The following is a 25,548-nucleotide window of genomic DNA, read 5'->3' on the forward strand; positions in this document are numbered from 1 at the left end:
CAGTGGAGAGGGAGGAGGGGTGGGTTAGGAATACCATGAAATAGCGATATGCTGTGCTCAGAAATGTCCCCAAGTGTATGCTTCTCTAGATCAGGTTCCTGTCATTTGCTGGACTAGTATCTTTTTGTAAACAAAGAAGTTCACAAGAGCTCTTTATTTAAGTTCTAATTTAAATACAGGAAAGTTCCATATTGTGTATATAGCAGTGCTTCCAAAACTCATATGGTTTCCCCACCCCATCTTGGATTAAAATTGAATGCATCTTTCACCCCATACTCAGATGTGTGTCAGGGATCCTTCTTGTGTCATAGTCTAGTTAATAATGCATCTTGGTTTACTGTTTCTGTTTAGTTATCTTCATTGGTGTTTCTAGGAAGACCAAGCACTTGCCAATTGTACCATGAACTATGGCAAGGACTTACCTGTAGCTTCCATATGCTGAGGGATATAGACAAGTGTAGGCATCCAATATGGTGACTTAATTCTTTCAAGACACACTTCAGCCTCTCTCATGACACATTAGATGCTCCAGCATGCAGTTTGGGAATCACTGATAGCAAGATGTGAATATATTCACTTGAGAAGAGAGCTGAGAGAGGAACTTAATTATTTGGCATATTTATAGGCCTCCCTTTAATAAAGTTGTCAGGGTTGTTCACAGCCAGAAAAGCTCAGTCAGTAGAATAGAGTATGGGTCAAAACCTACAAACTTGAGCTACTGGTTTTGAACAGACTAAAATTTTCATGATCAACCAACAGCTCAAGTTTTTATGCTTACTATAGCTGTTTGACCCATATTTTGAGATACAGAGCTGAAATTTAACATGGAATAATATTTTTTTGTACCACTGAAGGATTTCCCCCTGTAATTGTATTGTATTGCTACTAGTTTACTTGGCACACAGGACAAAATATTAGAAAGTGTATTGATAACATGTATAAGTTTGTCATAAGCAACATAGAATGTATATTACAATGATAGTGACATTGAAAAGATTTGGGATATTTTTAAATCTGATTTCTAATTGTTTGGCAATCCTAGCTGTATAGTCTGTCTCTGTGAATAAGGCACTTACTTGTGTGGCCAAGGTGAAATTGCCAGGGCGAGAGTGAAATGAACAAAAAATCTAAATCATAACTATTTTCTGACAAGCCAATGGCTTAATAGGTTGATCAGAGTACCTCTGATAGTCTTACTGTGGTTGGAGCAAATCTCCAATTATAACAACTGAGATTTAAGCATGCACAGCTCAAAGTTTTGGTGCAGACACAGGGCTCTTACCTGTGCAGGTAGGTAGACTCTACCCCATTCAGCATAGTGCCTGGGATGTCTCTGTCCCTGCATTTGCTTCTACTGCATGCATTTGCCTGCTGCTGGAGCAGAATCCAGAAGTAGCTATGTCACTGAGAAAGGGAGAAGATTTCCCTTTAAAGTCAGTTAGAGGAGGAAAAATGTGAAGCTCATCTGTTCCTCACTGCTTTTAAAGTTGAATTACCTCTGGAGCATGGGAGCTATTTCAACACTGTCTGGACCTGCAGTGCCGTGATAATGTGCACAAACAAACATCATGTGAGTGGATGCTTATTTATTAATTTTGATGATTTATGTCCCACCTTTCAATCAAACAATTTTCAAGGCAACTTACAAGCAGGAGGTAACAATACAACCCTCCACCCCCACCCCCAATTCACACATACAATCTAGCAGCTGCTGGATGGGACCAGAGCTTGCTTTTCATCAGCTCTCTAGTCTCAGGGCAACTGGCAATTGAAGTTGAGTGTTCTTTCTAGAAGCAAGGGGGGGGGAGGAAGCAAATTCCGGCAGCTGCTCATTCTCTGGCTGATGAATGGGGCCAGACTGGTCTCCCTTTTGCCTTACTTCCTGTGAGGCAGGGGGTGCAGGTTCCCAGTGGCCCTGCTGTCCTGGCCAGAGACAGAATGGGATTCTCTTCTGTTTTCTGGTCCTTGTATTACACGATCTCTGCTGAAATTGAAATTGGAATGTGGTTGTTTCTTATCCTGGTGGTGTGGGAAGTAATTATATTATCCCATGCACCCACGTGGTTCTTGTATCTACATAGTACTGGGGTTTTCTGAATCCAGGATATAGACGAGCAGTTCCAATAGTCTAATGCTAATATTTGAATTCTTCTTTAATATCCAATAAAGAACAAAGAACAGATTCAGTTTTGAGCCACTTTTCAAATCAGCTCACCTGGTGCAAGATGTCGGGGGCGGGGGATGGGAAGGGATGCTTTAGCTCCTACAACTAGTTGTGGGTTTAATGTGAGTGTAATGCTTTCTGGTTCCACTTTCCATTGTGATTTTGTGGCTTGGATGTAGCTTCTTTCAATCCTGAGTCTAGAAGCTGGAAGTGGAGATTACACTGTGTATGTTACCATAGGTTAATAGGTTATGTGTGTGTAATTAGTTAGGGGAGGTTTCTGATAACCCTTCCATGCATTCAGAGACTATGTGAGGAGGATTGTGGGGCTGCATGAGCTAATCCTGGCTCTATTGCAGCATCTAGCAGCCCTGTACCCCACACTTTATTATGTGAAAAGAGGCTTGCTATACTAATAATAATAATAATAATAATAATAATAGTTATTTATTTGCTACCCATCTGACTGGGTTACCCAACACTGTGGGAGGCTTCCAACAAAATAGGAAACCACGGTAAAACATCAGTCGTGTGCATCAAGGTTCTCCACATAAGTTGGGATCTTGATGCACAGATGTTGGTATATTTGTAGAGCCCCTTCTCCTGTGTGCTAATTGCAGGTGAGTGGGCCTTCCTGCTGTGTAATTGGCAAGAGCCAATTCCTGCTCATGTGGTTCTGCAAACCCCTTAACTTTGAACACATGGGGAGAGTCATTGAACTAACCCCCCATCCAATTGAATAGCCATTTCTGATCTAGGCTTTCTAAATATTTATTCAACGTACTTCTGTTTAGGTCACATTCTGTCTTTCTGAAATCTTGTATGCTTACTTTCCACACATTTGTGTGAGGGAGATAGTGTTCATGAATGCCTAATAATGTACCCCATTAACCTTAAGAATGTTTACAAAATATTTCACAAGAGTGACAGAGTCATGGTCCTTCCCTAATTAAGAAGCATTTCTTCAGTAAGAATAGATGCGACCTTCTTATATGGTATAGTGGAACTAGAACCAAGGTCTGTATCCTTCCTACTTTGTCGGATGACCCACAGCTATTTAACAGAGAAAGTCTAATTTACCAGATCGTAGAGGTAGAGGAGGTTTTGTATTCATTTAAAAAGGACAAGACATACACTTGGTTTCTCTAGTGGAATGAGACAAGGGTAGTGTAGGTGAGAGATTAAAAGGAGAAACCAAAGTTTATGCTTTATGGAGAGTCCAGATGCACCTCCAGGATTTTTGTTTTACACACTAGCCTCAAACTTAAGTGTAATGTGAGTCTTTCAGTCTGCTTTATGCAGAATAAAAAGTTTTTATTGAAGGTGACTTTTATGAATTTCAACTCTTTCTATTTTGTTCTGGGTAGTCCACAAAGGCAACAAAAAGCTATTATGTACTTGATGTTTTTTGCCGTACTCTCAAGCTTCTGATATAAAATTCCTGAATTCTACACTGCACTTTGATTCACATTTCAGGCTATCACATCTCATTTTGCATGTGGGTATCCTTTTAGAGAATGAAATTTGAGAATGACTTATGTGGCCATGTCTTCATAATTGCAGGCTTTTTGTAAGAAGAAGTTAATAGTAGTTTCTTGTAGAATATGTGTGACTTCTGGTTTGTGCTGTTGGGTGCTTATATGCCAGATGTAAATGAACATGATGAAAATGGAGTGTTCAAAAGTTGCCTTGCTGAAATTTAACTCTTTTAAAGCAGATCATGTTAATCCATTTTAACTAATTATGACAATTTAAGAAACCTTTTAAAATTATTAGCATGAGGCAAGTAGAATTTTGACAAGTTGTTACATTGGTATAGACTTCTCATACTTATAATTCCTGTAACAATACTCTTGTGTAAAACACTTTTCAGTGATAATGTGATCATAGCAACTCTATAAAGTTGTATGTACCACTTTTAAGAAAGGGGCTGTAGTTTAGAGAGATTTGCTTCCCAGTGTCTCTTAGTGAACCCATGACTAAAATGAGTGGGAAAGTAAAATTATGACTGAGACATGGCTTCTTGATTTATTTTATTAAGATGGTGAGGATCAGTTCTTGTTTATTCAGGCTCTTACTTGCAAAAACAGAGTGGAAATTGGGATTTCTTATACATTTACAGTTAGTATTCACAATAAATGGTGGGTTGAATTGAAGTTTTGAAGAGTTACAGTGGTGCCCCGCAAGACGAATGCCTCGCAAGACGGAAAACCCGCTAGACGAAAGGGTTTTCCGTTTTGGAGGTGCTTCGCAAAACGAATTTCCTATGTGCTTGCTTCGCAAGACGAAAATGTCTTGCGAGTTCCTGCAGGGTTTTTTTCCTCCCCCCCCCCTTTTTCCCAAGCCGCTAAACCGCTTATCAGCTGATGGCTAAGCCGCTTATCAGCTGATCTTTAAGCCGCTTAACAGCTGATGCTAAGCCGCTTATCAGCTGATCTTTAAGCCGCTTAACAGCTGATGCTAAGCCGCTTATCAGCTGATCTTTAAGCCGCTTAACAGCTGATGCTAAGCCGCTTATCAGCTGATCTTTAAGCCGGCTAAGCCACTAATACTGTAGCGCTAAGCCGCTAAACCTCTAATGGGCTTGCTTCGCAAGACGAAAAAACCCGCAAGACGAAGAGACTCGCGGAACGGATTCTTTTCGTCTTGCGAGGCACCACTGTATAAAAGTCCAAGAGAATATATTTGGAAGTACAACTAGGTTTTTATTGTGAATGATGCCACCATTGGTAGGTTATAAAATTGATTTCATTGTGACAGAAGTCCTACCAAGTAATCCTTATGGCACAGTTTTTCAACCATTTTGGGTCCATGGCTCCCTTGACCAACTACATTCTTTGTGCGATACCCCTGTGGGGCTCAGGAGCCCAGTTATGTCACCCCTTGCCTGCCGAGCTGGCAGCTCCCTTGTGGAGGGCTCCCTCAGCCTCCTCTCTTCTCCCCATGGGAGTCCTCTGGGCATCTGCAGCTGCTGCCCCTGGTCTCTGAGCTGCCTTGCTTGCCCCAAAGAGAGGTGCCTCCTCTCACTACCCCACAGGGGCCTGGGAAGCACGCCCTGGTCAGCTCCAGACACACCATTCACCTGGGAGCTTGTAGCCAAGGCTGCTGCAACAAACAACTGTGCAAGCCTTTGAGAGGCAGAGATGCAAGAAGGCATCATATGAAGGTAGGGAAGGAAAGAGGGACAGAGGCCAGTATTGCCCATGGCACCCCTGAACATCATTCAAGGCACCCCAGGGTGCTGTGGCACACTGATTGAAAACTACTGTCTTATGCCTCAGTCTGCAAGAAGCAACACCAGAGAGCTTTTCATTGTATGTATATGATTTGATGTTATGAGCAGGTGTACTTTGTTTGCTGTTCATATTGCTTATAACATTACGTATATCAGTTAGCCAGTTAATTAACCTCCATGTGTTATCATGAACCAAAGCAAGGAGTTCATATCCTATTTCAGATCTTGTTCCCTTTCAGGGCATGTAGTGGTGGTCCAACAGAATGAAAGAATAAATAAGGTGATGGTTCAGAGAGTGGTGGTTTTCCTTTGATAAGCTAGAGTACGGGTGGGGAGCCTAAGGCCCTACAGAGGTTGTTTGAATCCAGTTCCCATCATCCCTGACAATTGGCAGCGCTCTCTGAGTCTCATGGGAGTTGGAAGTCTATTAACTTCTGGAGGACCCCAGGTCCTTCATCCCTGAGGTAGAGGCTGTTAGCAGAAGATACTGTTTTTATCAATTGTTTTTAAATCTCATTAGCTTTCAAAAGCAGGAGCAATCATTTCTGCTTCTACTTCTTGGGGATCAACTAAAAACTTTGTGATTTTTTTTTACCTTTTATTTTTTCTTAGAGAATGGGCATATTTTATAACAAAAAAGAAATTACTTACGTGCATCAGTTGGGGTGGAAGTCTTTTAGAAAGCAATTTTCAAGGGGAAATGAAGAGAAGTTATTAGCATCTGAGCACTTGGGTAAAAACTAGAATGTTTTGATACCTTAAAGTAGAAAATATTTCATGAGTTGCAGGGGCATAAGGTTTTGAATAAGGTGAGATGTTGCTTATGAGAGGTCTGTTTAACATAAATAGAATCAAGGAGCATAATTTATGTTATCGTCTTTAGATTATCCTAGTCACCTCTTATGGTTTAAAATGCTGTTAGTAAACGTCATTTTGAGAGTATAGCAAGATCATGGCCTTTAAAGCAAGTCTTTATACTGTGATCAGACCTTGGAACATCACAGATAAAAGGTTTCCTAGGCATCTAGGAATATGAAATATTTGAACGGCATTGGTGCCTAAAAGAAGTGGAGTTTGATGCACATAATATAGTCAGCCAGGTGCAATCTTGGAACATAGACATTTGATGCTGACTTTGAAAAATTAGAGCTTTGCCCCTGGGTACTTTAAGTACATTTCATGTATATCTATGATTGTGAAGCACTGGGCTAGATTGTTGATGACGCCATAGTGAATGGGTTTTGCTTTCTGGAATGAAGGAAGGCCATTGACCAGAACACTGCTGTGCAAGGGAATTGTTGACTAACAGAACAAGAACCATAGCTGTTTTTCATGTTAGAAGCGCTAGGGATGTGAAACCTGTGGAATTGATTCCTTACTGTTTGATGCATCACATTTTCACCTTGTCTGTCCCCTTTGTTGGTTTCTTGCCACCTCCACTCTTTATCCTGAAATTGATTTGAATATGAGTTATTTTCATTTTGATGATTTGATTGTTTCTGTTGTGATTTATCGTGTTTTTTTCTTCCTTTTCCCAATCCAGTTATTGTGATCACTCTAAGCCCTGCTCCCGCTCCATCCCAACGTGCAGGTACCAGAACTTTTTATCATCGCAGCTTGGATTTCTTGCATCATTTATTTAATGCTTCCTTCAACTGCATAGAATTGCCACTTGTCTGCTTCTCTTCCAAGTGTGTGTCTGACCCTGCTTCCTTCCCCACTTTCGTATTCTCCTTTACTATTGATCTAGCCTTACTTGCCAAGACTGGCTAGGCAAAGCGGTATGTAAGGCCATGCATGAAAACATGTTTTGATTGTCCACAGCTGCAGTAGTTGCTTAGCACCTTCCTTTCCTGATGATGTCAAAGCACTTTCTGAAGACAGGTAACCATTAAATTTTCACACTGATATTTTCCACCTTCTATCTTCCACATTCCACTTTAATGTGCCAGAGCCCTCAAGTGGCAATTGGCAGAAATTCATATTGCCATACATTTCCTTAGATTTTCCTGAATGGAAAGGCAATGTCAAAATGTCAACCTGCATACAGCAAAATTAAATAGGCTCTGCTTTTTGTGATGTGCAATTGCCTCTGAGGTAGAACCCAGAAGCAAACTGTCAGTGCTGTTGTACACTAGTTTGCTTTAGTGCAGGAAGTCAAGACTGTCCTTTTAGTCAAGGGCAGCTGCTGTAGGGATTTTAAGATGGGAACAGAGTAGCCTTCCTTAGAGTTGAGCAGGGCTCAGATTTGTATGAAGCTCCTAGTAGTGTCTGCTGCATCCCACAACGGTGCCAGACTCTGTTTCTGATATAATCTCAGGAGGGCATATTTTTATATGTATTTGATACCTTTGTATGCTTCTTTCCCCCAAAAAGAATTTTGATTACTATTAACAGGTTTTCCATGCAGATTCCTGTCTAGGTATCATTTGGTCCCAAATATGCTAAGCTTCAGACATGGACCTAAATGAGCTATTTCAGACAATTCTCTGGACCAGTGTTATTCACTGGGGCTTTTATTGCACATATTTTGGAGATGTGTGCCGTAAATATATAATTGCTACCTAAATAAGCTGTAATTGGATAATATAAGGTCAGGTGAGAGATAGCTTTATTTTATTTTATTGTTTAAGAACATGCATTAGTTAATAAAATTCAGTGAAGCACAGATCTAATGCCATACCCTACATGATACGGGGTAGGAGTCCACAGCAGAAATAAAGTTAGTTCCTCATTTTTTAATTAGTTGCTGCTGTTGCATGGTGCTGGAATCTTCCCTGCCTCTTACAGAGAGCTGTCCTTGATCTTCTGGATGTTAAAATTATGCTCTGGAAGTTAAAAGGATGCTGTACTGTTAATATTGCTGTAGCGATATCTCTTATTAAGATTAATGAATTAATTAGGTTCTGGGCATATTGGTGCTTATAGAATCATAGGATCAAAAACTGTAGAGTTGGAAAGGACCCTGAGGGTTATCTCGTCCAACCCCTTGCAATGCAGGAATCTCAACCAAAGCATCCATGGCAGCTTGGACGAGTCCATGGTACTACATGAAGAGGGTTGCACTGTAACTGTTAAAGTCACAGTCTTTAGTTTATGCAAATGGGTTTCTTCACCTTCTACCCTGAGCTACTTTAGCTGTGCATTGTGAAATAGCTACTGCATTGTTTTTCTACCCTAGAGGCAGCAGTCTTTGAGTATAGAAAGTACAGGGGCTAGTCTGCCATTTTATCTAGTGGATGCTTGCCTTACAGTGCTTTGAAGCCTTTCAGGATGGGAATGTGTTTCATTAGATTACCTTCCAATGCTTTCCAGTCTTGCCTTCCACTAGCTCTTACCTGTGCTTTTGTGCTATGCCACTTGTTCTTTGCAGCTGCCATCCAGCAGAATTTCTTACCCTTCCATTTTCAAGTAGTTATTATTCTAACACTTTCTTCTGAAAGCAGCAGATTGATAGTTTGTATGATTATTAGGTTTAAGCATGTGTTACTCTTGACTTGCCAGTTCATGGCAGCCATCTGAAGTGCACATGGTACAGGCAACTCACTGTTGACCAAGGTTAACTATGCAACCAGAGCAGCTTGCGAGCAAGGTGGGTTAGTTTCACTTGAGTCTGCACACCTGATCAGGTACTGCCACAAAATCCCATCTCAGCTCCAACTTTTTGGCTTCATTTTTTTCAAATTATTTATTGGAAAACTTAATTTTAGTTAATTTCTCTTATATTTGAGTGAATGGGAAGATTCCAGCTTTAACTTTGAATTGTTTTTTTCTATTGTGGCTGTATAGAAAGTTTAAAATATGACCACTGTGTCTTTTATTGCCTAGAAGTCTAATGACAAAGAACAATCCCACAAATATTATTTTGTAAGCTGTCTATTGAATTGGCAGATGAAGAAACCTAGGTGACACTTGCAAATATATAGGATTGGCAACTACCTGTATAAAATACATTAGCTGTGTCTCAAAAAACATGTTGCTACCTGAAATTCTACATGTGAGAGACCACTGGGACTTTAAAAGTAGCCATGCCTAGGATTTTTCTGTAAATGGTGCACTTCCATGTCTTCTTTCTGGGTAAATGTAGTCAAAGAGGAACATGGCAGCTTGCTGCTTGAATTCCAAAGGAATTCATGGATCATATTGCTGGATAGTAAGTGAGACATTTTGCAATTTAAATGGTGCAGTGCCACTTTTCCTCTCTGGTACACTTCTCCAATGATTGATGGACTGTTTGTTTTAAAATGGATATTCAGAATCTTTATTCTTTTCATTAATGTAGAAGTGAAAAAGCATATAAGCTATATGCATTTTGGGATGCAGGCAACAATATAGGCTTGAGTTATTTCACTAAGTACTGCTGTACAACCACTTTCTAAGCCAGGGTTGGGGGATCTTGTTGGATTCTAATGAGCTCCAACCAGCATGGCCAGTGGTGAGGGATGATGGTTGTTGTAGTCCAGGAACATCTGGAGAGCCACAAGTTCTGCATCCTGTTCTGTGGGACAGCATGCTGCATTTAATAATAGTAGTAGTAGTAATAATAATAATAATAATATTATAATATCCCACCCATCTGGCTGAGTTTCCCCAGCCATTTCATTTGGAATAGGTAGTAGAAAGCTTGGTGTTAAAAATGACCAGGTTTTGGAGGATGGGGAGATTAGGAAGATAGAATGCAGCTGCTAGAATTAAAATAAAACTATTTTTGTGCTTCGTTATGGAAGGAAAGTTTCCAGAGCGCAAAGACGCAGGCCCACATCTCTCAGCTTGCAGTTTCTGCAACCTGAAACTGCTCTTATCCCTCTGCAGATGATTCTGTGTCATGCTCTAGTTAACTTTTTCATTCAAATGCTGTCTTGGCCTTTGCCTGCTTAGCTTGTCTTCTCAATCACAAGAGGCCCGAGTTATGAAAGGCCTATAGATTGTTGTCTTGGGGGGGAAAAGATACAGAAGCACTTGCAGTCCAGCAGCGGAACGGCAGGTTGGAGGTAGACATTATTAAAATGGCCCTTCTAGGCAATATTGTTTTTAAAGTCTCCTTGTGTGAAAAGAACCTTTGCCTCCCATTGTTATGGAAGTCCTGCCTACTGTCCGCATGACAACCATTGGAGAATAAACAATTTCAAATATCCCCAAATGAAAAAAAAATCCATACAAATTGAGCAACGATGACAAATTATGCCACTTGATTTTATTTGCATACATTATTTCACAGGGACGAACTGTAGATTGTATTTTTTAAAGAAAATTAAGCACAGAATTCAAGATTGCTTGCTTATATAGAGACCAGCTTGGCCTTATATAGCAAAAAATCACTCCTTCGCAGAAATGTAACAGACCAATGATGCTTCACTGTATTTGTGACTCTGGAATGCTACCACATGCTACCACATGAAGGCTGTTTCAGTCACTAGAAGTAAAAAAAAACAACCCTTGAGATAACATGCTTTCTTCCTTTTGTCACTTCCGTTGCCAGGCCTATTTTTCTTTGTAAAAGTTTTTTTTTATTAAAAAAATACACATTCAAATAGAAAGCTAAAAGGAAGTGTTAAGTCTAGTCTTCATTCTCATTCCCTGTGTGGGTGGTTGGCGTTCCTTGAACCTCACTCATAATCATATCTGTAATTTGCCTGGCACAGGATTAATTCAGTATATGCCAGGAAGAAACAGGATCAAGTGATTGAATTTTATCCATTTACTTAGAACCATTGAAATTGGTCACCTTAAGTTGGTCAAGTCCATTAATTTCGGTGATATGACTAACATTGGATATAAATCACTGTCTCTAAAGTACCTTCCATAAAAAGCCAGCCTATCTCCATGGCCCATGAAGAATGTATGTTCAGAAGAATGCCAGTTTGTCTGGATAGCTGAAATATATTTAAATAAAAAAATCCTTCCAGTAGCACCTTTAAGACCAACTAAGTTAGTTCTTGGTATGAGCTTTCGTGTGCAAGCACACTTCTTCAGATACACTGAAACAGAAGTTGCCAGATCCTTCTATATAGTGAGAAGGTGGGGAGGGGTATTACCCCCTCATACCAAGCTCATACCAACCTCATACGAAAGCTCATACCAAGAACTAACTTAGTTGGTCTTAAAGGTGCTACTGGAAGGATTTTTTTATTTTGATTATGGCAGACCAACACGGCTACCTATCTGCAACTGAAATACATTTGTATGTATTTCATCATCTCTTGAGAGAAAGTGATCTTAGAAGTGACTACATGGTTTGTGAGCCTTGAACTTCCAGGGTAGTGATAATATTTGGTGTAACTTCAGATTTTGAACAAGTGCTCAACCTATGAATATTGACTGGGTTTTTAAAATTAAAGGCATGGGGACTGACACAGAGCATAATTAAATATAACCAAATATTTTTGGAAATATGGAGGATTCACAGTTATCTTTCTAATACTTCTGAAGGTCAGATATATTTTCCCCACCTAACCCAGCAGGATTGTGGCTTTAGAAGTTTGACTTCCATTAGTTTCATTTTTTCATGGAAATCTCTTTGCTAAAATGCAGGTCTTTTTATTTATTATTGCATAGATAGACATATTTCACTGAGAACATATCAGTAATGCTGACTTTGTAACTCATTCTCTAGAAGCATCAGGGACTTAATTTCTTAGTTTATGATATTTAATTTTAACCCTTTATCACATGTGTGGTTATTTCATGCATTCTTAATCAGAATATTAAATCACATTAAATCCACCGCTTCCTGGTTTAAAGTAACTAGTGGCTCACAAGCAGAGACAATATGGAGCTATTTGAACTGGCTTTAGGGGAATGCCTTAAAGCTGCAATGTGGGAAGTTTAAGCAAAAGAAGAAGAAGAGTTTGGATTTGATATCCCGCCTTTCACTCCCTTTAAGGAGTCTCAAAGCGGCTAACATTCTCCTTTCCCTTCCTCCCCCACAACAAACACTCTGTGAGGTGAGTGGGGCTGAGAGACTTCAAAGAAAACATTATTATGCCATGAAACTCCAGGTGCCTTTCCTGAGCAGTCAGGTATATAAGCTCTATCAGCAGACTCAGTTTAGAGGTGATTTGCAAGAATAATTATTTCCATGACTTAAAATAATAAGTTGGGAATTTGCCCTTAACACAATATATCTTTTTTTCAAATACATCTGGTACAGGTTTCTATCACGTTTAATATGATTGGTACATTGAGCCTGGTTTCAACTCTGGTTAAACTGCTGGTTTAAAGAAGAGCCTTGTATGGGCATGCCAGCAGCTGGAACTAGGTTGTCCTTTTAGCTGAGCTATCACCATTACAGTAATTTAAGCTGATTTATGAAGCTTGCAAAATGTGTAAGTCTGCTCTGCCTGCACTTCTGCCTCCCTGTTCCTAGCCATTGTCATTCAAAGTAGAGTTCATGTTGAATTCAGTCAGCGCTGGCCTGAGATGGCCATGTAGGGTTATGCCCCATAGCTGGCAAACCACATCATCTGAAGTATCTGGTGAATACTCCAATGTCGGCAGCCTAACTAGCGTTTCTCTTTTCCTCTGCTTCCATTCTGTGTGCAGTACCTGCTTATGCCCATCAAATGAACCTTCCTGCTTTGCTCTGCTTCTGTTTTGGCTTTCTTCCATGTCCTGTTCTTCCCACTACAACCGTTTTCTTCCCCTTTAATGTAACCTTTTCCAGTGTTGTACTGGATTGATTGACCATTTCTGCAGCATGATTTTCTCCTTTGCTGTGGTTCTCCTTTTGGCAGACAGAGGCTGACAGGTTTGCATGATCAAGCTGTAGTGTAGCATGCAGGCTTCTTCGATTGAGAGCTTGAGCGGGGAGCGTGTTATAAGAATGGATTTCTCCTTTACAGGCTATTACTATATTTGGATGCAAGGGGGAGGTGTACAGTGTAGTAGGGTGTGATGGGGAGAATAGCAGCTAGATTTGCCATGCAGTATTTTCACAAGCATTAATGTTTCTGGGTTTCTGAGTTGGTATATTGATATCTAGGATTAAGAGAGTATACCCTTTATCCTGTTGGGTGCAGCATGATTGATAATCTTTTACTTTCTTCATGCCCATCTGCTTCCAGGCAGAATTCTCTGCTGCTCTCCAGAGGGTCCCCATCCAATGGGACCATGCTAGTCTGGACAGTTCAGTTGAAACTTTGGTTCATATGCTCACATTTCAAACTGCACATCACAGAAAGCACGTGCTTAACCCAAGAAGATTAAGCCCTTTTCTGTTTACAGAAGCATCCTGACTGTCCTTGTGTTGGAGGGTACCTTAGCTCCATTAAAGATGGCGAAACCAGAGAGAAGCTGGTGTCCTTTCATGATATCTGCCTCTCTTTCTCCTTACTTCAACAAACGTGATTCTGCTACTGGTTCTGAAAACTCTTTCTTATGTTATAAAGAAGGGTATAAGAAGAAGTTCAAGACTTCATTAATGTGGAACCTGCAGCTCTCAGAGATAAACAAATCCCAAGTTACAGTTGAATTGGGGGGAAAGTGAAAGCTGCCACTTCTGTCTGTCTTACAACATATGAATAAGCCCCGAGATTAATATATGCCACTCCTCTTGCATCAATCAGGAGAGGCATATCACATAGTTCAGACCCACTACCAGGGGCCAAGCAAGCACAGTTGCATTGTGCTAGATATGGCACACATGATTCAGATATAAGCCAGCCTGGTACAAAAACTCGTATCAGCCTAGATAATTGTGTGTGTGTCAAGGCAGCTGAAACGCACTTTTTTGGCAAACCATATTCCCAAATAGAATTACTCACTGCCAAACTGGTTTAGTCCCATGAGACTGACTGTATAAGAAACATTATGTTCCTAAGGAGGCAGGAGAAAACAGCAATGAATTCTGTAGAGCAGGCGTACCCAACATGTTGCCCTCCATATGTTGCTGGACTTGAATTCCCATCTTATCTGACCATTAGCCAAGCCAGCTGGGCTGGTGGGAGTTTGAGTCAAACAGCATTTGGAGAGCACTGTGTTTGCTACCCCTGCTGTAGAGGCTTCTGGAACACATTTATAAATGGCAGAACTGCTACTTCTTTGCCAATAAACTTTGCAGTGTTTGTCCATCACAATACTCTTATTAAGGTATTATTTTCACTTTATAGGTTTCACTCCCTCCAGGGTTAAATTATACTGCTTCATTGGTCACTGGCTTGCTTTTGTTAATAGAGATTCTTAAGCAACTTTAATCTACTGCCTGCAGTTTGCTATAGGCACAATCCTATCTGTGCTTGACAAATCAGAGTGTTCCCAATAGTAGGAAGCCCCAAACCACTGCTGTAAGAGCATGCAATAGAGAGCCATTGGAGAGATAAGACTGAATGTTTTATAAGAGAGATAATTTTTTAAAAAACCAAGTGAAGCCAGAAGAAAACTTTTGAGATTGTAGCTCAGTTCACTTGTAAATGTCTGCTCGGTGTGGGACTTGGTGAAATGATGATTTTCTATCCAGAAAAATCTATGAAAATTATCATTTGCTTATAACTGCAGTCATTTTTGTTGTAGACATAATCCTGACTCACCCTTTTGGTATTTTGGCCCCTGGATCCCTTGCTCTTTCAGAACCCTAAGGTACTCATTTTAAAAAGTTGTAGTAAAAGAAACAGATACAAAATGTAATTTTAAATTAAAAGATTGTCCCTGATTCTTTAACTTATAAACAGAATATTGCCCAAAACTATCTACAGACATGGTGTACATATTTAGATGGCAGTCAAAAGTGTTTGACGGATTTGAACTGCGGAGGCTTAAAATACTACAGTGATATGCACCTATGTCCAATCCAGAGTCCATTTATTTGAGAAGGTCTGTTCTGAGCATGACTAATGTTGAATATCAGCACATGTTCCAAGAAAACTTTGAAATGACATGGATCCTACCAGATGGGTTTTTAATGAGCTTAAGACCAATCTCTGTTTATTTTTGTAGTGGTGATTTTCAAAATGAATGGGCTGTCCTCTCAATGCAGAATTCTGTTAACTTCACTAATTGCTGTAGCGCTTTGCTTTTGAAGTCACTTGCAGAGTCATATACCCTTTCTTTAACCTATGTATTCTGGTGTGGGAAGAAAAGCCAAATTATAAAAAGAATGAAAAAGCCAGTTAAAGGAACAAATGTATGGCTCATAATGAGTTTTTTATTCTTTACATTGTTTCTGAGGAAACTCTTCCATAGTTCTCCCAAGGCACCACAAAGATACATTATGGTGCTGAAAAAGATTTTTTGAATTGCTCTGTGTGGCTCCTTTAAATCTAAAACCTATGCCATTGAAAACTTTATGAAAAATTGTTGCCAAACCTAAGCTATACAACATAGCTGTTCCATGAGCAAGACTGCAGTGTTTCTGAAAACTATGGGAGACCAGGAAGGAATATCACATTAAATAATGGTTTCTTAAATTAATGTAATTCAATAGTGTTTGAGACTTCATCAGAGTTGAATCTCCCATTTTTGCTGCAATAACATTTCCACCTCTTTTAAATAGTTTTTATCCCCTAAAATAAGCAAATAGGTTAATGCTTTTCATACCTGCCAGGTGGAGACAACCTGGAGAGCAGATGTTTGTACAATGACACTTATATTTCTACCATTGATCTGCCAGGCTTGATCTGCTATTTGTGGAAACTAGGCCTTAGCTAGTTAGCTGCTTCTAAGATTAGTGACTTAGCTAGTCAGGACCCACCTATATACCCCAGTCCTTTGATGGAAATTGAAGCACCTTTAGATTATTTTGCTCCTTTGCCCACAGAACCAATCCTACCAACACATCCTCCAAACTTCTCATTAGAAATTTGTTTTACTGTTGCAACAGAAAACCTTAATAAAACCCATACTATTTCCTCTATGTTGTATTTATAGCATACATTGTAATTAGTGCTTTAATCTTTGCCTTTCTGGTAATTGAATAAGTTTGGAGAAATTCAAGGTAGCACTGAGGAGATTGCTCTATTGGTGCAAGCAGTTCTGCTTGTTTGATGGAAAAACCTCTACACTCCCCCTGTGGCATTCTGGGGAGTCTCTAAAACACCCCCCCCCCCCAGCCACTGGGTGGGCATTGGGGGGAAAACTGTTGTGTGGTGAAAGCATTTGCATGGACTTCTGCTAGTGAGACCATTTAGCTGAATCTGGTGCCTTGTGCTTTTTTGTCAATCTGGACTGCAGAAATTTTCATTCATTTCTTGTATTTTTTTTCTTTGCTTTCAGGTTATACTAGAAGCTCCTTTTCAGGGAATTTAAAAATCCTGCACTGACCATTTTAGAATTCTCTTGTCCTTAGCAATAAAAATGATTATGCCTTTAAATATATATATATTTCAGAAATAGTCAGCTCTCCTTAATTAATTTTCTAGCTGAGGAAGCTTCCTTTTTGGACTTGAATTCAGATGACCTGTACTCCATTGGTTTGCTCCTATCCTCTGCCCCAAAGGATTATGTACAAGCATTTTGTGGTCACTTGCAAGAGAAGCAAGCATCACCTTTAGTAGTTTTCATGAACTGGTACTAATTGAGATGAACCACAATTAAAAAAACCCTGTTGGGGGTCTGTCTCACGTCCTCCATGATGTTGTTATCCTATAAATCTTTGTAGCGTGGACCACACTGCACATTACAATGAAACATACCAAGAATAAGCTGATCTGAGTGTTAAGACATCCCTTGTTACAATCTAACTTCATGACCTCTTTTGGCTAGCCTCAGTATCCCTTTCTCCACCTGTTGTACTGATCTACCTTACATAAAAGTTGTAAGGATTATGGATGTAATATAAAGGGAGCTCTTTTAGCAGAAGATGTACATTTTGTTATCTTAATAGAGCTTCATTGTTTATATTTTTAAAAGTTTTCCTATTTTATGCAGTCTCAGTCCTGGGGCCAGGAGAGTCCATGGGGACTTCTTACTTGCTTTCTTCAAACAGCAGCTCCTCTCTTTCCCCACGCCATACGAGACATTGTTTTTGAAGCTGAGGAGAATTTCAAGAGCAGTTTGTGACTTTTGTAAGAATTAGCTGTTCAAAGAAATGCAGTCAAAACATTTTACTGCCTCACTATGAACTATTATGCCTCTTTAGATCCCAGGACAGAATTCTAGCTCGCATGTTGCATTGCACGTTGATCTGTTATTCATGGCTGACGCAGCTGCTCTCAAAGTGGAAGTTGGGGGCTGCCCAAGCATTGAGAGTGGGTTCACTTGTTACATATTTTGTATAGAACCTGGCACAATTCTTCTGAACCATAATTCCTGCCTGAAATCATCACTTCTGCCCAAGTATCAGGAAACTGATACTTGAGAATCCACTTTAGTACCGGCAACCTATCATAACTAACTGACAGTAGCAGCACTTTTCTTTCTGCCTCTCCCACCTTAATATTTGCAACCTTGGAGGGGATAGAAGTGTTTCAGAAATTAAAATTAAAAAATAACGCTGTTACTGAGTTCCGTTGAGCAACCTTGTCATTGTTAGTGGCAAGATTGCAATATGGAAGCCAGTATTTCTACTTTAGCCAAGGGCTATTGTTGAGGTTGATGAAGGAAGTTGTGTGTGGCTGAGCTTTTTATTTTTCAAATGAGCAAGCAAATCCACTGGGGCCGGGGTGGGGAACTTGCGTCCTGCTAGACGTTGTTGAATTCCCACCTCCCGCCAGCATGGCCATTGATCAAGGATGATGCAGGTTGGATTCCGGCTTCTGGAGGGTCACAGCTTCCCCACTCCAGCACTACGACTTATTCACTCGTTGATTTAAGGGACACTCCTATTCCCATTTTTAGAAATAAGCCATATCACCAAGAATATGAGTTGCAGCTTTGCTTGATCTCATGATGCACTGCTTAGCCTCTGAGCTAAGTGGAGGTGAGTTGGGATGTCTGTGTAGAATTGTTGTACTCTGGCTGTGTGCCTCGCTGTGTCTTCCTATTTTTGGATTAAAACCTATGTAGACACAGGAAACCAGGTGAAATATGAAAGGTTATGGGAAGAATTGCAGTATCAAATAATTGTACACATTGTGCTGGAAAGATTAGATGTAACCATTCAGCTACTAACAGATGTTTCTAAAACCTGTGCAGCATGACTTCTGCTTGCCTGTGCTATTCCCAGGATACAGCAGTTTCTTGATCTAGGTGCCCTGAAGAGTCCCCTCTTTTAGATTTGTTCAAAAATGGATAGTTGCCCTTAGAAAGCTCTCTTCAGGCTTAGCAGAGACCTCTGTCTAAATATGCTTGTGCTAAGACCAAGCAGGAAGAAAGTTCTTGGTGCTATCTCACATCACACTCACTGCACAAGCCGCTGGGCAGAGAAACTAGGCTTTATCTTTAGTCCCAGAAGCAGGTTCTTTCTAAAAATGGATTTAATTTTAAACCACACATACTCTCCTTCCTGGTCCTAGGCCCAGATTAAGCCTGCAAACAACTTGCCAGTATAATATCCACACAGTCGTTGATCTGCCTACCAGGCAGGTCACTGATGCCTACCAATGTAACATGAATATGCCAGTTTATGGCTTATTCCCAGTCAACAGATGCCAACTGTTTTAATATATGCATAGGCACCAACAGTCCAGTTTAACTTGCTGCATGGATCCTCATATGAGTGAAGCCTGGCCATCCTCTCAGAAAAACAGGGGAAGACCTATTCATTGTGCCCAGATAGAGCTATCCCCAGGATGGTACAGTTAAATGCTGTGGCTTCCACACAGATTTGAGAAGATGGGATTTTAGAACACCTTGGGAGTACAGTAGGGCTAAGCTGACACCTCAGAAGTCAAGGTAACAACTGACTTTTTATTGGAACCACAGGCTGGTTTTCTAGCACCCCTGCCTTCAAGACAAGAAACATTGTGGGCTTGGGCTGCAAAGGAACCTAGCTTGAACCTGGAGCCCATGCACTGAAGCCTCTCTGCCTGACTTTTCCTCTCCTCTCCTCTCAGCATTGCAGCTTCCCTTAGCCAACGATGGAAGTAGCCGCTCCACCTCTTTGGACAGCTCGCCCCAGCATCATCACACTCATCCGTCACGCCCCCGAAACTTTCTGGGCCTGCCTCCTCAGCCCCCCTTCCACATGAACAAGAGCATGGAGAGGTAAGCAGAACTAGAGCAAATGAGGCAGGTTCTGGTGTGCTGTGCTCATCTTCACTGCTGTATTGAGACCGGAGGGACCAACTTGTTTTGAGAAAGGGAAGCAGTTTGGAGCAAAAGTTTTATGTTGTGCTTGCCATTTGATCAGACAGGTCTGCGCACAAGACATGAAGCGTTTGCTGTCCTTGTGCCTGTACAGCCGTGGATAATAGCGTGTTGGGGAACTGAATGTTCTCTAGGCACTTTAATCTTGTTGCTTATTGCTATTGCCACAGTCTTAACAGCTGCTTCACACTGTTCTTTTGATGTAAGAGGCAGAGCTTTTGAAAAGGGCTCCTGTCTCAAACCATCTTTGTTAGGTAGATATGGAACTTTCATAACCCCTAGTTGCCTTGAGTTGCATTTTTTTTTTTTTTGTAATATCATGTAATATCAGTAGCAGCCCATGCAAAGTTTAAACTCTCCTGTTTGTGAATTAACGTGCTAAGTTTGTCTGCTAAATGAGTAATTTATAGCATGCACACAAAAATATACAGTAATGGCCCTGGGAGTTAGTAGAAGACCTGCTTTTTTGGGTTTCACCAGGTAATAAAAACTCATGATTTAACCTGCACTGTTCTGATCTGCAGATTGAGGTGTCTTGTTATGTAATTGACTTGTGAGTTGCTGGCTTTGAATTCATATTAGAAATTCTCTCATGATGGAGATCTACTAGTTCGTAGGGTTGTCTAGATGCCCTGGTTGAGAAGAGGAATGTGTGGTTCTCCATAGAGATGGAGTCCGTTTCTGCAGAGAGAAGGGTCTGAGATGTTCGTGTGCCATGGCTAAATGGAAGCAAACACAATATTTTTCCTTTTTTCTCTTTCCCTTTCTAGTATAGAGATTGATCAGAAACTGCAGGAAATTATGAAGCAAACGGGTTACTTGACCATCGGAGGGCAGGTGAGCTGACTTGAGAGGTGCAGCAGTTCGAAATATATTGAAGCCTGATGTATATTAAGAATTAACCAAAAGCAACTCCCCACCCTTTTCCATATAAAATGGATTGATGAGTAGCTTCTCTATGTGCTCATCTTCTCACAGAGATACCAAGCAGAAATCAATGACCTAGAAAATCTGGGTGAGATTGGAAGTGGGACGTGTGGACAGGTGTGGAAAATGCGTTTCAAGAAGACTGGACACATCATAGCTGTGAAGGTGAGGTAGATCTACTGGGTGTTGAGTGGAAGATAGCTTAAGATGAAATGGCAGAGTTGGACTTCTAGAGGGTTCATTGCTGGTGAAACTCTTAGGTGCCACAGATTATTTGGTTCCTGTGTCAGCTGTTGAGAGAGAATCCAGTTGGGCAGGATTAAGGGGGCCTTAACTTTCTTTGATGGAAAGTAGTGATGCTCTGTGAATTAATCATAAAACAGTTAAGGGCCATGAGGCCCTTTGTGGGTCAAAGCATTATCACCCGCGACTCTTTTGGCTCTTTCCACTTCTGCTCCTAATTTCCATTCTCTTCTCTGTTCAGCAAATGCGTCGTTCTGGTAACAAAGAGGAGAACAAGAGGATCCTGATGGACCTGGACGTGGTGCTGAAGAGTCATGACTGTCCTTACATTGTTCAGTGCTTTGGAACTTTCATCACAAATGTAAATGAAGACGATGCTACTGTTTTCTCAAGTCCGTCTGTATTTTTCAATGTATTTAGAACAGCCACATCATAATAACCTTAACTTTTACTTTTTTTTTACTCCCCCCCCCATCCCTTAGACTGATGTTTTTATAGCCATGGAGCTAATGGGCACATGTGCAGAGAAGCTGAAAAAACGAATCCAAGGGCCTATCCCTGAGAGGATCTTGGGAAAGATGACTGTGGCGGTGAGGTTTTTTCTTTTTACATTTAAATCTCACATTTCCCCCATCTAGACATTGGCCCAGTTCACATGTCATGCTAAACATGGAACGAATAGCATGCTGGTATAGGCTACTTAATAGTACTCCTTCCTTGCTCCAGCTGTGGCAGATTCACAGATAAAACAAGCTATATATCTGGTCTGTCATGTCGCCTGGACTTGGGCTCATGGCTTGTTTCCTCCAAACTGATGAGTGGTAACAAAGGTTTATTCTTGGGTTACCACTTGAGGGGTTTTTTTGTAGGAAACAAGCCATGAGTCCAGGTCCACACAACACGACAAGCTAGAACCTGGCTTGTTTTGTCTATGACACAGGGGAGCCATTAGTTGCTTCCAGGTTTCCATGATCATGGCTTTTAAGGAGATACGTTGTGCTTCAAACTCCTTCCTGCATATGGCATCCAGGTATTATTCTTTTTTAGCTGCATTTTCTGCAGTTTTTGAAGGCACAACAACCATTCTCCACTTGTTATTTGTTATTTTATATACCATTCTCCTCCATTTACTTAAGCCTCACACTTCTGTTTCTCTTTTGGCACACAAAAATGAGCTAAGCTTCCCTGCTTGGAGCAAAATGCTGTTGTGGACAGCAGAGGGAATAAGATTTTTTAAATAGTGACTGCACTGTTGGGCGGATTTTGGCAAAATTTGGAACCCAGGACTGGGCGTTCTGTTCTGCGTGGTTGTTTTGATTTCCTTTTGGCCATGCCCCCCCCCCCCTTGATGCTGCATAATGAGATGTGATAAAATCTAGGGCTCGGTTGAAGAGTCTGAAGTATTATCACACACTGAAAATATGAAGCCCAATATCTCACCTTAGGATTCCAAGAATAGTAACAGCATTTCAATAGCAACAACAGTTCATGAACACGCCACCTTTCTTTTCCCCCAGTGGTATCCCTGAAAACTGCTTGGTAATCTGCATGACTGAAGGGCTGTGCTGTAACGCTGTCTCCCCACAAGTTGTTGTGTATACAAGACGTTTTGCCCCAGATAGCTGAAACTATCTTTTCCAAGTATCACGAAAGCCTCAGACTGATTGCTGAGTGCCTAACCTTTGTTCTCTAAGCAGCAACATGTTTTTACAGGCACGTTGATAAAAGGGTATCATGAGTTCTAGACTAGTTCTGAGTTGTTTTCCTTATAGTGAGCAACGATTAATTCTTCCGCATTGTTTCCGATGTGTTGCTTTCAGATTGTCAAAGCGCTCTACTATCTGAAAGAGAAGCATGGTGTCATCCATAGAGATGTGAAGCCTTCAAATATCTTGTTGGATGAGAGGGGGCAAATCAAATTGTGTGACTTCGGGATCAGTGGGAGGCTGGTGGACTCGAAAGCCAAAACCCGGAGTGCTGGTTGTGCAGCATATATGGCGGTAAGAGATGGGCAGATGGCGAGAGAACAGCAGCAGGAATCTTGCTGTGCTGTGATGGAACTGAGCAAAAAAAAAAAAAAAAAAAAGGGACATTGTATGTTGCTCTTCCTACAAATTGCTCAGAATAGCTTGTGTATGATTTAATTAAATACTCTTTATTTGTTAAACTTTTATGTCATTCTTCCTCCAAGCTGCTTTGCATGGGTTGGGTATGATCCCTAGCAGTCTCTCATCCTAGCAGTGCTCTAGGCCAGACCCACTTCGTTGCAGCCGTTGAAATGCACCATGTGTCACGATAACTTCTCTGCAGGACTAAGAATTCCATCGCTTGCATTTTACTGTAGAAAGTTGTCACTAGATTTGGCCTGAGCTTTTGGGAAACTGTATGGCAGCTATTATGCAGATGCTGTTACGGTATCAAAACAGCCTGCAATTTTGTCTTAGCAACATCCAGTGGGATTCAGCTAAGTTTTTGTGTGCACGGAACAAGGCCCACTCATGCAGTGAGACTCTCCCTCCTCTCCCCATGTACCCATGTGCTTCCCCCTAAATCTGCTCTGGAAGGTTGAGGGAACCCCCAGAACAGGTTTAGGAGGATGGGGGAAGTCTTGTTGTGTGAGTGGCATTCATTCTGTGCACACCCACACCCACACCCACACCCACACCCACTTCGTGCTGCATTCAATTCCACCCATGGTTTGGCTTCTGTAATTAGGGGAATCTTGCTAGGTGCAGATAAAGAGACCAGTGGCAAAGAGGTTTTATTTTTGACTGAATTTGTAATAATCTTTTTGTTTCCAGCCTGAGAGAATAGATCCCCCTGATCCCTCAAAACCAGATTATGATATCCGTGCAGATGTTTGGAGCCTGGGCATCTCTCTGGTAAGTAAAACCTGCTCCCCATTTTTAAGGAAATTTGTGTACCCTTGTTGGGATCTTCAGGTTCTGGATCATATCTCAACCATCCTTTAATGTATGCAGTCCTTAATACATGACATAAACAGCAATAAGCTTTGGGGTGAGTTTTTCTTCTCTTTTCTTCAGTTTTTTTAATGGAGTTAACTGATTCAAAGGAGGCTGAATTCTGGCTATCCTGAACCCCATTTTTGTCTCTACTATTGAGGCTGGATAAGCCAAGTGATCATTCTGTTCTACATTTCTTCCCTTTCTTGCTCTCGTCTCTTTCTGTACAATCATTTAGAATTGTGTTGTTTGTATGGACTTTTATCTATTTACTTTTGTTGTAACTGCCCTGTGGCTTATATGCAAATAGTGGCATATACATCACTGAAGCATCATTGAAGAGATGCTGATGATAATAATGCTTTTTAGATTATTTCTGTTTTTAATCACTTATTTTTCATTTCTCTACCACCCCTAATGCAGGTTGAGCTGGCTACAGGTCAGTTCCCCTACAAGAACTGTAAAACAGATTTTGAAGTCCTCACCAAGGTGTTGCAGGAAGATCCTCCCCTTCTCCCAAACAACATGGGATTTTCTGTGGATTTCCAGTCCTTTGTGAAAGACTGGTGAGTGAAGTGCCTTAAATTCATGTTATGTAGAGCAGCTGCTTCAACATTTCTTACATAGACAGGAAGCCCTGCAGTTCAGCTGGTTCCTCACTTTCCTGCTGAACTCTTGCACACCAGTTGCTTTCTCAGATATTGGCTAATGTTCATTCTAGGGCACCCCATCTTCAGTACTATTAATAGTGTATATAAAAGAATTGGAACTGTTCTGCTTGTTCAAACTGGTACCATGCTCTTCTAAAGACTGAACTCAACCTGTGCTGGTGATTTCCACCTAGAAAGGAAATCCCATATCTGCCTCCAGGACAGCTGTGCTTAAATTCTGGGCTAGCACATCGTTGTGTATGACCTCTTCTTGTCTACACATTCCTGGCTCTTACCTCTTTTCTGTGTCTGATGTACCGGTTCTAAAGGTGTAAGAAGTCCTTCATTGCCACGGAAATAAAAAGTAACATGTCATAAGTTAGTTACATTTCCCCATCTTTCCTTGTTTCCATTCCTTCCAACAATTAGGCAGCTGTAAATGAATTGCACTCCTTGCAACTGGCATTGACACTTCCACAAATGTTCAAACAGAAAATCAACTTCTGATAGTGATTGTTTTGTTCCAGTTAACTTTGAGCTTATGTGTCCAACTTGCCACTCCTGGATTCCATCAAACCACCCCACGTAAGATTGTTGCAAACTGCCATGGGATACTGGGCATAGGAAGTTGACCCTGAAAGATTATTGGTATGGCAGGATAATGGACTTCATCCTGTTTGGCTGAGAGAGTTTGAAACTTAGAGTAGACCTATGTCAATATGAGCTCTGTTTGCAAGGATCCATTATGCATCAGGTAGCGGAAACATGCCGTGTTGGTTGCTCCATAAAATAAATTGGATCATGTGTTTTGAATGTGTGTTTCTGTTATTTCTAGCCTTACTAAAGATCACAGGAAGAGACCAAAGTACAACAAGCTACTTGTAAGTATTGGTCACACCTCTTTCATTGTGAATATTTTAAAAAATCCCCCAGGGCTTGGAAAAAGGCCACAGTGGGTGCTTCTGCCAACCCTTAAAGTTTAGAAATAACCAGTAACATTTCTTGGAACTGGTTTGTGCCAACTGGCATGGAAGCTGAGATTAATAAAGTGACATCCTTTCTTTTCTCCACATAGTTTCTTTAAAGGAGAGGGAAAGTTCTTTTACTTTTTTATTTGACTTTGGTCAGATTTTTCCCTGCTCATGTTTGGTGCTGTTGTGTATCCTCCTTGTTGCTTAGCTATAGCTG

The 25,548-nt window shown here is 40.8% G+C and overlaps 1 protein-coding gene across 5 annotated transcripts in view; it reads left to right on the forward strand.

The window, feature by feature from the left end:
* MAP2K7 (mitogen-activated protein kinase kinase 7) overlaps window positions 1-25,548 on the forward strand; it is a 35,661-nt gene that overhangs the window by 1,027 nt on the left and 9,086 nt on the right. For 3 of the 5 annotated variants that reach the window (XR_013983416.1, XR_013983417.1, XM_080997028.1), the window contains exons 2-11: window positions 6,943-6,990; window positions 19,325-19,475; window positions 20,348-20,414; window positions 20,556-20,669; window positions 20,989-21,108; window positions 21,230-21,337; window positions 22,568-22,747; window positions 23,549-23,629; window positions 24,134-24,276; window positions 25,196-25,241. Coding sequence is in view for 3 of the 5 variants with exons in the window: in XM_080997028.1 (XP_080853154.1) it covers window positions 6,943-6,990; window positions 19,325-19,475; window positions 20,348-20,414; window positions 20,556-20,669; window positions 20,989-21,108; window positions 21,230-21,337; window positions 22,568-22,747; window positions 23,549-23,629; window positions 24,134-24,276; window positions 25,196-25,241 (1,058 nt within the window). In the remaining 2 variants the exon portion in view is untranslated. Of the gene's footprint in view, window positions 1-6,942; window positions 6,991-18,167; window positions 18,250-19,324; window positions 19,476-20,347; window positions 20,415-20,555; window positions 20,670-20,988; window positions 21,109-21,229; window positions 21,338-22,567; window positions 22,748-23,548; window positions 23,630-24,133; window positions 24,277-25,195; window positions 25,242-25,548 lie in introns of those variants that run through there. The other 2 variants (XM_080997027.1, XM_080997026.1) reach the window with 2 other exon arrangements.

Source organism: Podarcis pityusensis, assembly GCF_964106645.2.
Source record: "Podarcis pityusensis genome assembly, chromosome: 2".
Classification (NCBI taxonomy): domain Eukaryota; kingdom Metazoa; phylum Chordata; class Lepidosauria; order Squamata; family Lacertidae; genus Podarcis; species Podarcis pityusensis.